This window comes from Patiria miniata, unplaced genomic scaffold (genome assembly GCF_015706575.1).
Source record: "Patiria miniata isolate m_02_andy unplaced genomic scaffold, ASM1570657v1 HiC_scaffold_22, whole genome shotgun sequence".
Taxonomy (NCBI): Eukaryota; Metazoa; Echinodermata; class Asteroidea; order Valvatida; family Asterinidae; genus Patiria; species Patiria miniata.
The window spans coordinates 17,336,459-17,352,324 of record NW_024037061.1 but is presented as its reverse complement, the minus strand read 5'-3'; the positions used below and the strand labels follow the sequence as shown (position 1 = coordinate 17,352,324).

General features: G+C 38.8%; 2 protein-coding genes across 7 annotated transcripts in view; one reads left to right on the top strand and one right to left on the bottom strand.

Annotated features, from left to right (window-relative positions):
- Window positions 1–364: 364 nt before the first annotated feature.
- On the top strand, window positions 365–4,311 carry LOC119730693 (mediator of RNA polymerase II transcription subunit 21-like). Of its 3 annotated transcripts, none has more exons than XM_038203689.1 (3): window positions 365–449; window positions 1,754–1,975; window positions 2,789–3,150. In XM_038203689.1, the coding sequence occupies exons 1-3, from the start codon at window positions 408–410 to the stop codon at window positions 2,999–3,001; spliced, it is 477 nt and encodes a 158-aa protein (XP_038059617.1). In that variant the 5' UTR covers window positions 365–407; the 3' UTR covers window positions 3,002–3,150. The 3 variants fall into 3 exon arrangements, 2 of the variants coding, with proteins under 2 accessions (XP_038059617.1, XP_038059616.1); XR_005271388.1 differs by lacking the exon at window positions 365–449 and adding an exon at window positions 4,130–4,311 and having other exon boundaries at window positions 1,837–1,975; window positions 2,789–3,994; XM_038203688.1 differs by lacking the exon at window positions 365–449 and having other exon boundaries at window positions 1,837–1,975; window positions 2,789–4,048.
- Window positions 4,312–12,795: 8,484 nt separating this feature from the next.
- The window catches only part of LOC119729932 (calcium/calmodulin-dependent protein kinase kinase 1-like), a 55,066-nt gene continuing 51,995 nt past the window's right edge, over window positions 12,796–15,866 (bottom strand). For all 4 annotated transcript variants that reach the window (XM_038202716.1, XM_038202715.1, XM_038202714.1 and 1 more), the window contains exons 14-16: window positions 15,325–15,453; window positions 14,502–14,629; window positions 12,796–13,421 (exon numbers count right to left, since the gene is read on the bottom strand). In XM_038202716.1, coding sequence (XP_038058644.1) covers window positions 13,400–13,421; window positions 14,502–14,629; window positions 15,325–15,453 — 279 coding nt within the window. In that variant the 3' untranslated portion in view covers window positions 12,796–13,399. The remainder of the gene's footprint in view (window positions 13,422–14,501; window positions 14,630–15,324; window positions 15,454–15,866) is intronic.

The window sequence follows — 15,866 nt, the reverse complement described above, 5'->3', positions numbered from 1 at the left end:
AGGGGAAAAGGAAAATATAAGTTATAAAAAAAGTTTAAAAACCTTTTTTTTATGCCATTATACAAATTCACACAAAACTCGTTTTCCTTTTTTCGGTAGACAAAAGAGAAGGAAAACCCATTTTCATTTTTGAACAACAAAGCGCAAAAAGCAAAAAGAGAAACAGAACCCATTTTTCTTTTTGGACATCAAAAAGAGAAACAAAACTCAATTTCCTTTTTTGGAGGAAAAAAAAGGACAGCAAAAACCAAACATGCAAAGATATCCACTCATAGGATCTTGGGGATCTTTGGCAAAAAAGAGAGCAAAAAAGCAGATGCATGATGGGAAGGTCATGCTAACTCAGTGACCGTTGAGGGGGGTACTTGTGAATGTCCATTGGATTTTGATCAAGCACGCGCACTATCATGGCAGACCGAGTTACCCAACTGCAGGATGCTGTAAATCAGGTATGATTTGGGAGACAAAATAGAGCCAGCTAGGAGAAAGTATTGAATCAGGAGTTGGTGTGATTATTGAGGATTATAGTTACTCTGAATGAAAGCCTTTTAATTGTGGGAAAGTGGCAAAATTTTTGTCAGGAGCATTTTTGTGATGTGGCCCAGTTTTCGGACATTCAGCTACATTAATCAACTTTATTAAAGGGGCACTAGGTCCTGCTGAAATCCCCGAAAATTTCAAGTTTTGGATTGTTTACTTATCCTATTTCAAACATCTGTTTAAAAGGAAACCAGCCTAGTAATGTCTTACCATTCCCGAGAAAAGATGAAAAAACCCAGGTTGTTACTAGGGAGCACCGTTACTAGCCAGTGGCGTCACCAGACTTTTCGGTCTGGGGGGGCACAGGGGGGGCACCAGCATTTGATGGGGGGCACTTAGGTGGATACGGATCGCCGTCCTGGGGGAGGGGTCTAAGGGGAGGGGGTGCCCCCCTCCCCTTTGGAAAATTTTCGCATACGGAGGATGGGCTAGATGCAAAATGGTGCCACATTTGATGCTAAATTCGATCTGAAGATATCTCCAGAAATTGCTATTTTCGAGGTAATGATTTTAACAACGCGCAGAATTTTTTTTTACCAACCCAAATCTCAGATGGGGGGGCACTCGGGGGGACACTAGGTTTTCCAGGGGGGGCACGTGCCCCCCCTGGCCCCCCGTTGGCGACGCCACTGTTGCTAGCCCCGAATAGCCCCGTAAATGTGGCCAATTTACTGGACTAGGCCTACCTCCATAAATAAAGGCCACACTTCCACCATTTAAAAAATCATGTCGAACTTTGTCAAATTTTAGATTTTCATTTTCAGGCTTAGTGTGTAGTTTATTTTTGCTTTACAAGCATACTCACCCTCTTTAATTATAGGCTAATAAGAAAGTGCTGCCTTTTTCAGATGCCTCTTTTTTGTGAAATTTCCAAATTCCTTTGCACACGTTTGCGTATCAAAATTTCAACACGAAATTTCATGAAAATTAGACATCTGAAGAAGGCAGCACTTTCTGCAGCATATTCCTCAAATACTACAAGGAGGTTTAGAGCATGTTGTGGGATGAGGAACCTACAGCCAAGACACTACATGTATATTAATAACTTTACATGGACTAATAATTCTCCTTGAAATTCAAGTACAAAAAACACATCCATTATTTTCCTGCACAGCGGAGGGTAGGTTCTTAACAGAATACATGGTGTTTAGGGATAGTAGCCATATATAAACCTGTCTCTTTTTTTTTTTTTGGTGTTTTTTTTTTCCAACAGCTTGCAGAGCATTTCTGTAACAGCGTCGGTGTCCTTCAGCAGAGTGCATCTCCGGCCAAGTTCCCCGGCTTTGAGAAGCAAGGTGTCGGCCAGCTGCCAGAACCGGCCCAGTCACAGGAGGAATACTCACAGCTCTTTGCTCAGCTCATCGCGCGGACGGCTAAAGACATTGATGTCTTGATTGACTCCTTGCCTAGCGAAGAATCAACACTTGAACTTCAGGTGAGGCCCTTAGCCTTGGTTAAAATGTGGTTAGAGATTTCTCTGACCCAGTGTGACCGTAGTGATCAAAAGCTGATTCAGTCTTGGATATTGAAACAGGGTCCAGCGAGTGCATCAAGGCACCACTCAGACATTGGGTCAACTTATTTGACAAATTTGTTTGGAATTTCGTTTTTATAAATTTAAATTTAAGCTGATCTCCTGTCATGGACCCTTACTGCCTGTCATCAAACAGTGCCCATTGACCAATTAGATCATGGGTTGTGGTCAGGTGACCACGGTGGCTCAGTCAAATGTCACAAACACTGTTAGAAATGTACACAAATCAATGGTGGGTGGGGCTAATGGCGAAATTCAGAACCATCCATTTTATGTGCGCACCCCCTTCAATCATAGGCATATATAAATATGTTCAAAACAATCTTCCCCAGGAATGAGTTCGCATAGTGGTACCATGTAGATTTGGATGTTTTATTGTAAAATGCAGTCCATCTTAAAGCCAAACCGAAACTGACTGAATAAATTTAGTGTAGCACTTTTTTCACACGTGTTCTAGCTCCAACCTCTTTCTGATTTTTTAGGACAAGATTATTACCAGTTTTGCTACATTTAACTGTTACAAGTCTCAAATATTTAGTTATATTAATCTAAATGCATTGAAGCCATTTGTAGTGAACTTTCTCAGATTTTTTTCAGTAGGTATTGCCCAAACACAAGGCCAGGAGTCACTCAGGGCGGTGGCTACAATTTATTACAGAACAGAAAAGAGCTAAATATGATCACTGTTGGATATTTCTCATCTTCACTTGACAGCAAGCATCCTTGAGGAACCTGGAGGCTGACAACCAAGAAGCTGCCGCCAAACTTGCCGAGGTGGTTGAGAGAGGAGAGGCGCTGCTGGTCCGAATACAGGAGGCCCTGGGGGACATTGCAGAGGCTCAGCTCCGGACCCAGAGTGCCAAGAAAGGAAAGCAAGCCAAGGAGGTAAAGGCCGAGAAGGAGGAAGAAAGTCAAGAGACAACGTGAGTTGTACTCGCTCGCAACTTTGCAAAACTCGTGAAAGGAATGTGTTTGAGCAAGACGATGAAACTTGCCGAGTATAACAAAATAGTGGAGTGCCTGGAGACTGTGCACTGCGACGGAACAAAGGAATCACTGGCGCTCGTGCAGCAGCAGTTCCCATCGGTGTCCCACCACACACTGATCAGCATCTACTCACAGCGTGTCCAGGTGAAGACTAAAGGACACCACAGCCAGCACACTTCGCCGGGCGCTGTGGAGCATTACTATGCTAAGTATCGGAAACGGGTGTCGGACCCATTGTACAAATGGGGGACAATTTTGGTAGGACTTGCTAGTGAGATTGATTTCAGCCCGGCATTGCTGGCCCGTATCGTCCTAGAGCGCCACTTGTTTTATACCTCTGGGGACGAGGCGCCCGTGCCGAAGAGCAGAGTGACCAAGCTTTTCCGAGAGCCACACTTGATTCAGGACCCCGTACTGTCGCTGGAGGTGCAGCAGTGTGTCCTGCTGGACTCCAGCTACGGTCCCGTAGTAGAGAGTATCAAGCACTCCATTGGGGTGGAACTGGAAGTCCACCTCAAGAAGACACTCCAGGACCACGGGCTGGCATTCATCGGAGAGGAAGAGATGAGAAAGAAGGGGTACGACAAGACCCCGGATGTCAAACTCCAGGTCCCGATAGCCGTGGGAGGACGCGTGGTCAACTGGATGGAGAGCAAGGCATCCTTTGGGGACAGGCACAGTCACGAGAACTACATGAGGGACCAGTTCTGGAGCTACGTGAATCGCTTTGGTTCTGGCCTGGTGATCTACTGGTTTGGTTTCATTGAAGAGCTTGCAACAAGCTCTGAGCAGGGTATAATTGTGGCTGACGACTTTCCAAAACACTTTACAAATCTGATTCCCGAGTTGGAGTGTGCCAAGTAGAATGCATTCTTCCCCTGTATTTTCAGTAATATTTGTAGTAAATTTCAGGATGGAAATATAAAATTTCTAGTCCGGTTTGTCGCACCACAGAGTGCTGAATGTGATGTTTTTGCTGCACCAAAACTATTACCGGGGGTAATTAGGGAATGTCTGTGGACTTTGTGCACATGGTGGTTCACTTATAGTGGTGCGGGAACTATCCATGACACCTTACTTAGTGCCACCAAGGATTTGTAGTCTGATGAAACTATTAATTAGGGAATAACAGTGTGAGGACCCGGTCTTCACTGCGAAAGTACCGTGTTGGGGGATGGCCGCTGTTAATGAACCAGCCCGAAGGTGAGGTTCATAACAGCGGTCACCCCCAACCTGGTCATTACCACGCAGTGAAGACCGGGTCCTCACACTGTTATTCCCATATACCTTTTTAAAGAAATTAAAATGTTAACAGTTAAATCAGTTAACAGTTAAAATGCTCCGAATTTTGTGACTTTTCTTTCGGTGATATTTCCAGACTTTTGTGTTCATATTCAGGGGCCATATTTTAGCTTATGGGCAATTCTCCATGGGAGAGGAAAAATGTCAAAAATAAATACTTACATATTAAACCTTTTTTGTACTTTTTCCAGACCTCAATTAAATGGGGAATTCAGTTCAAAAAACGAAATTGAAAAAAATTATTTCTGGTAGAAACAGGGATTTTGGCAATTTATGATTAAAAACGTTCAGATTTGGTAAAACGGAATTACTTATGCACAAAGTATGCACATTTCCTCCAGATTATGTACATGACAAATTGAATAGGATTTGCATGTGTAACCTTGGACAATAACTTTAAATACTAAAATTACTTAGTTAAAGTACATGTACATGCCCTTGTTTTAACTAGTCTGGTTCCCAGACCTGACAACTATTCCCGACGCTCACGTCTATAAAATTGTAGGTCAGGCAGCCTCCGTGGTTAAAAATAAACATGACAAGCCCTTTTTAAAAACTTGGCTTCGTTTCCGAACTTGCTTTTTCACTTGTAGCTTTTAATGTTCCTTTCAATTTTTAAATAAATCACTTGCTTCATAATATCTTACAGTTATGTTAATACAATTGGATATTTCTGTCAGAAAACATTGACTAGTGTTGACATGGAATCTTCAAAGTTAGGCACCCAAATAGCACTGTTAGCAGGCAGAGCCGAATGAAGACCACACCGAGATTTGAAAAATGCCGGTAACGGTCGCCAAATTCAAATGAGTACATGACGCAGCAAAAAGTTTGCCCCTCGTATACGATCCGTGTACAAAATTGTCGTTGAATTTCAAGTTTTCTAAATAAAAGGAATGGATATTAATTATCAACTAGTTTTAAAGATTTTAATAAGCAATAAGCAGTTAATAAGACCTATATTATACTCGGAAATACTCGGGCACTATCTGATTGTCGACAAAATGAATGTGTTGACCAATCACAGCCTTTGCTAATTCTAAAATCTGCTAACCAGCAATGCAGCCATCAACAGACTGATTTCATTTGACCTTGACCTTTGACCTAAAAAATGAAGCCCAGACATGTTTAGGCCTACATGTACTCTTTGATCTGCTAATTTTCACCTACAAGTAGCTTTCCCCTTGAGCCATTTTACAAACTTCTAAAATTTGTATTGTGGTGAGTTTATGTTGAATTCAATGTTAATGTATTGCATTTACATATTACATGTACATGTAAACCTATGGCGTAATTCATTTACTGCCCAGGCGTAATTCCGTTACCTTGATTAAAATGCAAATTATGACAAGAGTGATTATTTTTTCAACTTTGTTCTGCATTGTAGTTAACAACAACCCTGAACTCTACAAATAACAGGGAGTGTCCAATTTTAAAATGTCAAAACTTCAGAGAGTTTTAATAATTTATGCGAGAACTCGAATATTCTTGTCCTCCGTCCGTAATTCCGTTACCGATATTAAGCTCCGCCCCTTAAAGGGTAATCTTGTGGGATTTTTTTTTTTTCAATCAATTCTATTCGGTCTTGGTTCCCTTTCCATGTTTAGATTAGTTGCCTAGCATAGAACATATTTTCTTGGGAAAGAATAATCCTTGACAAAGTGACAAATGGGCGTAATTCCGTTTCCAAAGAATTGCCCTTATGCAAGGTTATTATTACCCTAGCCCAGGTTGGACGATGTCTTCATTGCATAACAAAATGTTTGGCCAAAATTGAAAAAAAATCAAGGGGTTACCCTTGAATTTTTTTCAATTTTGTCCAAAAAATGAAATTGCTTGAAAGTTGCTAGAAAGATGTTTTAAGTGCTCTGGAACGCATTCCAAATTGATTGTTGGACAGAGGTGCTATTAAAGGGGAAATTCCGTCGAAAAATTAAGGTAAAATTGCTCAAAAATTAAGAAGAAAATTCAAAAAATGGATGACTTTTGCGCAAATGTTCAAAATTCTGCGTGTTAGAGTATAGATTGATGTTCCTCTTGCATCCAGATGAATTTCTGCCTTGTTTTGAGAAATGTCAATTTTTGGCAAATTTTGACTCAAAATGTAAGGCTAACCCCTTGAAATTTTTTTCAATTTTGGCCAAAAAATGAAATTGTTTGAAAGTTGCTAGAAAGATGTTTTAAGGGCCCTGGAACGCATTCGAAATCGATTGCTGTACAGAGGTGCTATTAAACAAAAGATTTCGACAAAAAATTAAGGTAAAAACGCTCAAAAAACAAAAAAAAATTCTCAAAAAAATGGATGATTTTTGCCAAAAAGTTCAAAATTCTGCTTGTGAGAGTATTGATTGATGTTCTTCTTTCATCCAGATGAATTCCTGCCTTGTTTTGAGAAATGTCAATTTTTGGCAAATTTTGACTCAAAATGTAAGGCTAACCCCTTGAATTTTTTTCAATTTTGGCCAAAAAATGAAATTGCTTGAAAGTTGCTAGAAAGATGTTTTAAGGGCCCTGGAACGCATTCGAAATCGATTGCTGGACAGATGTGCTATTAAACAAAAGATTTCGACAAAAAATTAAGGTAAAAACGCTCAAAAATTCTCAAAAAAATGGAAGATTTTTGCCCAAAAGTTCAAAATTCTGCTTGTGAGAGTATTGATTGATGTTCCTCTTGCATCCAGATGAATTTCTGCCTTGTTTTGAGAAATGTCAATTTTTGGCAAATTTTGACTTAAAATGTAAGGCTAACCCCTTGAATTTTTTTCAAATTTGGCCAAAAAATGAAATTGCTTGAAAGTTGCTAGAAAGATGTTTTAAGGGCCCTGGAACGCATTTAAAATGGATTGCTGTACAGAGGTGCTATTAAAAAAAAGATTTCGACCAAAAATTAAGGTAAAAACGCTCAAAAATTTAAAAACAAATTCTCAAAAAAATGGAAGATTTTTGCCCAAAAGTTCAACATTCCGCTTGTTAGAGTATTGATTGATGTTCCTCTTGCATCCAGATGAATTTCTGCCTTGTTTTGAGAAATGTCAATTTTTGGCAAATTTTGACTCAAAATGTAAGGCTAACCCCTTGATTTTTTTTTAAATTTTGGCTAAAAAATGAAATTGCTTGAAAGTTGCTAGAAAGTTGCTTTAATAATTGCCTTAGAACGCATTCCAAATCGATTGCTGGACAGATGTGCTATTAAAGGGGAAATTCCGCCAAAAAATTAAGGTAAAATCGCTTTAAAAATAAGAAAAAAATTTAAAAATGGATGACTTTTTCCTGTATCTTCAAATTTCTGCGTGTTAGAGTATAGATTGATGTTCCTCTTGCATCCAGATGAATTTCTGCCTTGTTTTGAGAAATGTCAATTTTTGGCAAATTTTGACTCAAAATGCAAGGCTAACCCCTTGAATTTTTTTCAATTTTGGCCAAAAAATGAAATTGTTTGAAAGTTGCTAGAAAGATGTTTTAAGGGCCCTGGAACGCATTCGAAATCGATTGCTGGACAGAGGTGCTATTAAACAAAAAATTAAGGTAAAAACGCTCAAAAATTAAAAAAATTGATGATTTTTGCCCAAAAGTTCAAATTTCTGCGTGTTAAGAGTATAGATTGATGTTCCTCTTGCATCCAGATGAATATCTGCCTTGTTTTGAGAAATGTCAATTTTTGGCAAATTTTGACTCGAAATGTAAGGCTAACCCCTTGATTTTTAAAAAATGAAATTGCTTGAAAGTTGCTAGAAAGATGTCTTAATGGCCTTAGAACGCATTCCAAATCGATTTGGAATTAACCCTAACCTCATCTAAAGCTACAAAATACTGCTAGTAGTAAACTCTAGTATGCAGTACTTCAGCATGTAAGTGGGCACAAAACACATAGTATTTTTGGTTACATGGTGCCTGCATACATCGTTTTTGTAGTATTCTGTAGTACTCGGTTCTTTATCCCAAAGTAATGGCTAGGACGTTGGGGTTGACGAGAGTTGACTGTACATTGTTTATCTTAAAACTTGATAGGACATACAGAACAGACAAAGCAAATCCATGATACATGTACCACCATTTCATTTGCATTTTATGTATTCTTTTTAATTATCCTGGGTGGTTCTTTTATCTTAAGATGCCAGAATTTAACATTTGTAAAAATAGAATCAATTTTTTTTTTCATAGTAATTCATGACGTTTTCATGAGAAAGTTAGCGAAAATATTTGTTTATAATCCTTCACCATCCATTGATAATATAAATGGTCTTAATTTTTTTATGTTTACAAAAAAAGTTAACGTTGAACAGAAAGCATTGCAAAATACACAGAAGCACTATTTAACATGCATGGATTGAACGTATAAGTTACAAAGTTAACGAAATAATAAAGTTGCAAGAATGTCTTTTTTTTTGCAGTATATGTCCTTTGCATTTTTAAAACTGTTACATGCTTAAAAGTAGGCTGTACTACATCTATACAAATCATGCAAAAAGTAATAAACAAAAAAATAATAATAATAAATTTTGTGTTCAGTTTTGTTTCAAAGTTAACATGAAGTGTATTTCATTTAAGTTATGAGAAGAAAAATGGTAATTTGTAACAACGCCAAGTGTTGCCCAAAGGAATGCACGATAAGGATTGGTCCACTTATCCCACTGAATGCCAAATGTACAATAGATCAGACGGAGTAAGACAAATTATCATAAAATTATCCAGTCTTTCCAAATTTCTTTTCCTCATTGTCATTACAATGTTAACTCAATGATATACAGTATATCATACATGATACAGTATTACCAGTAACAAACTGGAAATATCTATTTTTGAAAGTTTTTTCAAATGATAAAAAAAACAGGTGTACCTTTTCCCATGAATTAGCAAAATACAATTGTTTGTTTCACCTCTGAGTTGTGATATCAATTGTAATCATATTACTGATAATCAATAATCGATCCATGTGAATTAATCAATATCTGAATGTAAAGACACTCATACCATGTACATGCTGACTCCATGCCATTCACTTCTAATTACTCAATACTGTTTGATCAATAATTACTACTTTGGTCCAGTTTATTGATTTTAATTGGAAAGAAAACTGAATAATGGAAAATTCATGAAGTCAAGTCGTGTTTCCTGCAGATGTCACAAGACATGTTGCAGAGTTTAAATTATTTGTATAGAATGGATGCAGTCAAGTCCATCACAAGTCCAGTTACAAGTAACAGTGGATGAACAGTAAAAAAGGAATGCCTTTGTTAAAGCTCATTTGAATAGCTTGTGAGTTGAATAGGGACTGGACATGCTGGAGGACTTCTGATAGACTTGCAGGGACTTGTGATGGACTGGACTCGACTGCATCACTGATCCATTTAATGAAGGAGACAATTAGTGACTGGAACCCCTGACATCTGTTAATGGTTTAGATGTACAAGGTTTGATGGAAAGAATGTTGCAACCTGATGCCACTTTTTTTCTTCATATATCATCTCAATAAAGGTTAGTCATTGCAAACATGTTGATAAGATATGAATCTGGGACTGAGAAACATTTCCAATGTTGTTAGGAAAAATTTTCTTGACTCTCCATAGTCTTTGTACACAACCGCTGAAGTGGCGTCTGGATACTACATTCTTTCCGGTTTGATTCCCTTCCAAGTACTTGCTACATTTTCCTTATACAAGTGAAATAATATAATTAATAATTATAATAATTTGGGAGGCTAATCATCCTTACTCGCAGCTGGTATGCTGAATTGCGAAGGACGCGGCTACAACGTGGTCGGGCCACTGGCACGTAAAGGCGCCTATGGCTGCGGGCCACATCGACCCATATATGACCACGGAGCACAGCCTGAGATCGAAAGTGTTTGATTTTTCCGGAGGGAGAAAAACCCACGTGGCACAGGAGAGAACTAACGCACAACTCTACTCACATGTGATCCGCGGCCAGGATTCGAACCGTGGTCACCTTGGTGAGAGGCGAGCGCTTTACGCACAAGCCACCCATGCCAATAATAAGCCAATAATTTGCCAATAATTTAAAGGTACCGACTCCGTATATGTGGCAGTCGGGTAAAACATGACGACAAATACATCATTGTCGGTAAAAGCAATCAATACAATTGTTAAACTTGGTCATTTCTACAAATTCTTAAAATAGGTTTTCACTATCACGTGTGTGAAGCTGAACAGGAAAGACGCAGCTATATACATGTATGTAATCAGTTAATTTGGCAACAAAAAATTAAGATTTAGTCAAAGTGGACAATTTACTCGAACAAAAAAAAGATGGTGTTTCAAAAAGCAACAGTTTACGATGAGGAGTATCAGTGTGTAATAATAAGTAATGGCTTTGAATGAATCATGTGAAATTGGTCACAAATCTTGGTCAATATTAGTCACATCATTTCACAAAATATAACCCGCAAAACCATAATCAGAAGATAAAACCAATACATGTACATGTATGTCAAGGAGGATCGAAGTCCAGTTGGAAGTAATTCGTTTGCCATCCTCAAGGAAGGAATGAGGCTTTCGAAATGTTAACTTCACAAAGGTAAATTTGTTTCATGTGTTTCACCATGAATTTGTCAAATTAAAAATTTGACTTTTGCTTCATTGAGGTTGGTTAAAATTTCTGGTCCATTTGTGGATTCATGGTTGGCATTGAAGTGCCATAAATATAGAGGAAGAAATGAATGATAAAATAAAGAATGTACTGAGCGGAAATTGTCCCCTACCCTACAATTGAAGAAAAATTTGAAATAGGGGGAAAAGGTCAATTATGAGGCTACACTGGCCGGAAAAGTGTGTGAATTTTTGAAAAGAAAAGGCCTGTTTTTATCATGGAAATTGAAAAAGAACAAACTATCATTGCTCGGACGAATCCGTATCATTAGAATTGCAACTTCATTTCAGTTTTTAAAAATTTTAACTTGTTTTTCTCCAAGCATTTTAGCTATTCATAAAATGAGTAGGAATATCAAACTGAATAAAAAAACTTAAATTTGCAGCCATTATGTAGTCTTGGTATTCGCTTACATGATGAAGAAAAAAAACAAGCTTTTTTAAAGCATGTCCCTTTCAGAAGACAGAAAATAGTTGGTACTGCTGAAGATGGGAGACAGAGGGGTGAAACGCCATTAATGGAAGAGCTTGTTGCTCTTGCTTTCTGAAGTATACACTTTCGCTATGAGCAGTATCTATGCCACTACTTTTGACGTTCTGCCTCCCTCTAGAAGAATGTAATTTAATCAAGAGAGTCACAAGCACCGCTTGGGGGAAAAAAGTGAATACAATTTAGGATATATAATGATGTACATGTAAATAAAGCACTCAATATTGCGCAGTGTAAAATTAACGGAGTTGAATTTTTTGGTAATCCAAACAAAATTGCCGATTCTCATCACAAATGCAAAGCGACAATGCAGCAACACACCACTATGTCTGATTGTCTCAATCAACCAAAAGTTTACAATTAAAAACTGCATTTCAAATGTCATTATAAAAAATTAAGCAAACAGATTTTGGTTTTCGTTTTTTTTTCCTGGATAAATAAAATCCCTGTGCCTGAAACTGACAACAGTCAAGCTTGATGCTGATTTTTTTCAATGACAAAAAACTTTTTTCAAAATTTTCTCGAATCCATTTCAACAAAATGCCATTTTCATCTAACTTTGATCTGATGATGATTCTCATTTTTTTCTTGAATATTTTGAGGTTATGTATACATTTTTTTTTTTTTTTACATAATTCTGTATATATACAGCATAAACAGGTCTAGTACATAACCTTCAGAAAGTGGCCCTTACAAACAATAAATGGACCTAAAAATAAAAATATGATTGCAATGGAAATGAAACTATTTTTTTTGTTTTTAACATGAAAGCTGTGTTATTTGTTCTTTGCTTAAAACACAAGGAATGTTACAATTGAACTACATGTATCTTTCTTTGTCATTCACTAATCTGACACGTTTTTGTTCCTTTCTATGCAATACAAAAGGTAGGCAAATTAGATTCATTCTCAATCAAAATGAACAGGCACTTAATTTTAGATGGGGCGTCAACCCCGAATGACATCTCATATGTGTACATGTAAGTAGTACACCTATGATCAGGATGCAGTGTTGCATTTTCCATTGCTGTTCTGTAGTCTGTTGCTCCTCGCTCTCGCAAAATTCAAGAACTTTGCAGATGATGATCACACACACAGGCGTATGCAGGTCTTAGTCTCCGGGTTACAGGTATGTGTACACAGACATGCTCAAAGCTTGTGTGTTAAACCCGCACAAAGTTGAGACCAAATGCTGTTTTACACACACACGCACACACAGTCGTGTTTTACTATACTCTCGAGGACAATGCTTTGTCTTTTCCTTTGTCCCTGTAATATATAACACTCTCCCATAGACTAAGCACACAAACGCACGACCGAGGACCGATTTCAACAAAAGATGAACTCTCGAGGACAACAAAGAATCTGTTGTTCTCCCTTTGTCTGTCTGTCCTCGGGGTGTATATAGTTCACGTACATGCATGCAGATTTAACTTGGCAGAGTTGTTTCGGCATCACAGATTGTGACCAGAAAGTCATGGCTTAACAGTTGCTTTCGCTCAGACACATCCATCATGAAATCGGTATTGCTTTGGGAAGGGTTGTACATTATAGTTTGCCCCAAATAAAGTTGCGATGGAAAAAATACTTCAGGAGCTCCGTGGGATTGAAATACGATTGGATTCACACACTTTCTGACGAGTATGTCACATCCAGTTGGCTCAGCCATCTTGTGGCAGCTGATGCACATTCAATAACGTTGCTATGCCAACAGTCTCTAGAGGGCGCCCTTTACGCTTGAATTTGTTCTGCGATCAGGAAGAGCTGGAACTGTACATATACAATGTGAGGATGTATCCTGATGGAAGGTAGATATGGTTTGTTGTTTCTCCCTTCGTTCAATGTAAGACAGTACCAAAAATGCATCACTGGTTTCCATCCACGAGGCACCAATCAGTATGTGTGTACGCAGGGCATCAGGAGGTACAATGTTCTTGCCATGTCACGGTAATCCAGTTGAATACCTAGAAAAAATAAAAAGGTGCATTTCAGTAATTGGCAGGAATAATATATGGCATAGAACAATCTTGGCACCCCATTAAGGTACACTCACACAGACCCTAAGTATTGGGGAAAAGCATTGCTGTGTTACAGTTGAGTCCCTGACAAGTCCGTCACAAGTCCTCCCAATTCCATGACAAGTCCTACATTCTCATGTCAAGTCACTAAATATTCAAACAAACTATGATAAAAGCATTCCTTTGTTATTGTTCATTCTGTTACTTGTTCCTGGTCTTACATAAGAACTTGCGACCGGACTTGTGATGGACTTGACAACACTGTATGAAGCACAGCATCAAATCCATCAATGTTGGCAATGCCACTTTCTATTCTGCACAAATAGTGGAATGACACTCCTATACTATTACAAATGATAACACCTCACCCACAGATTCTGTATCTTGATTGGCCGAGAGTGAGTCACATGGCATTCGCTATTTTTGCTATCTTGCTGTGCACGGCCAAAAGAACTAAACCCGTAGCAACTAAGGTACTATACTCGTAGCAACCAAAGTACTATACGCATTGTGTGCAAATGCATACGGGTGTGTGCTTTGTGCTTTGCGCTTTGCACGTAGTGTTCCCAAGCGCTAGCGCTGCAGCGCTGGGTTCACACATTTTGTGAAGGGATAGTTTGGAAAAGTGCAAGTTAATTTTCAACTAATTTCGTATTCAAATAGATGTAAATTTTAATTGTATTCAGATTAAATTAATCAGTTATTGCTTAAAATCAAGCAGAATCTGTAGTAGAAGTGTTACATTACAAATATTGACTACCTTATCTCGTGGTGTAGTAAAACTAGCCTCCTTCGGTGATCCATGGAGCTTTCTATTTTCCCTCAACTTCGCTTCGGGAAAAATAGAATGCTTCATGGATCACCTCGGAGGCTAGTTTTACTACACCACTCGAAGCAGTCAATATTTGTATGCTATACAATCACCAAAGAATTGCTTTAATAAGTGTAAACTTGAAGATATTCTTTCAAACCTCTTTTACATGTAATTTTTAATCTCTCATTGGAGGACACAAAGATTCAACAAACCTGTTTGGATTCTGATTGGCCGGAATGGGTTCCAGTAGGACACGCCCACCCTTGGCGCTGCTATGCCGCGCTTTGTTCTTGTACGGATTGCCGAAAGACTTGGTCTTCAACATATTCTTGACCAAAATCTGGAAAAACAGATAAAAAGACAAGGAAGAATATAAACGCACTTCGCCACGGCAGCCTGACCACTCTTGTCAGGGAACGGCTGCAATTGAAGGAACAAAAAGTCAAATCAAGACTTGGATCAAGACAAGCACAGATGACACTGCAGGGTTTCTCCCAAGCTTCAGCCGTTCGTCATATGATCTATCCGATTAAAGTCATGTCATCACGTGTCAATCATATCACAAATCGTTTCATCACAAGTCAATCGCAAGTCATCCAGTATCAAGCTAAATGAATGACTGTAACGGAGTCATTCCTTTTTTTTTCATCCCGTTACTTGTGCCGTCTGAATGAATTTTAGTGAACTTGACCACAACCCGGCAAGCTGGGCCAAATTTCATGGCTCTGCTTACCACGGATTTGTGACCTTGTGGACAGCATTCTAAGCTTACAGCGCTAGCAAACACATTCTACACTAACCATGTAAGCACAAAATCATTAGGTGCATGATCTACGCATGCGTACAACCCCAAACTCCTTGCCAGACCGTGAAATACGCTAACCATTTTTCTGCAAAACTTAGCAGGGATCTTTTGCATACGGTAAGCAGGGCCATGAAATGTAGTAGCCTCCATGTCATATTCTGAATACATTCCAGTGAAAAAAAAAAGATCATCGATGCCTGATGTCACAGCTGATGACCCTCTGTACTTACCAGTGTCCTGAGTTTTGGCAGGGTGGTGACGCAGGTATCCACCTCGTCCTGCGAGACCTCCACCAGGGTGCAGTTCTCCTCCTCTGTGGGCAGGGGTTCCTCACCGTGTCTGGTCACCCAGGTATGCAACTGGAACGAGGGTGGGGAAGAGAGGTTAACTAACCCGGGTCAAACATTACAAAGTCTAAATAATGAAAGGTTTGCGGAAACACCATGTGCGAATAATTTCTCAACTAAGAGAATGGTTCTGAATAGAACCAGAGGTATAAACTCGACGTTCCGGTCAGTATGCTCTGACCGTCTTCAGTCAGTATGCTCTGACCGTCTTCACTCTCCTGAAGACGTTCAGAGCATACTGACCGGAACGTCGAGTTTATACCTCTGGTTCTTTTCAGAACCATTCTCTTAGATGAGAAATTATTCGCACATGGTGTTTCCGCAAACCTTTCATTATTTAGTATCTCCACCATGCAAAGCCTCAAATCTTAATTACAAAGTCTGACTTTTTTCCATGTCATACACTGAAAACTGCAAAACTTCTC

What these genes read in the sequence shown, in the direction of transcription:
- LOC119730693 (XM_038203688.1), top strand. Translation starts at nt 3,041, where the DNA reads ATGTGTTTGAGCAAGACGATGAAACTTGCCGAGTATAACAAAATAGTG.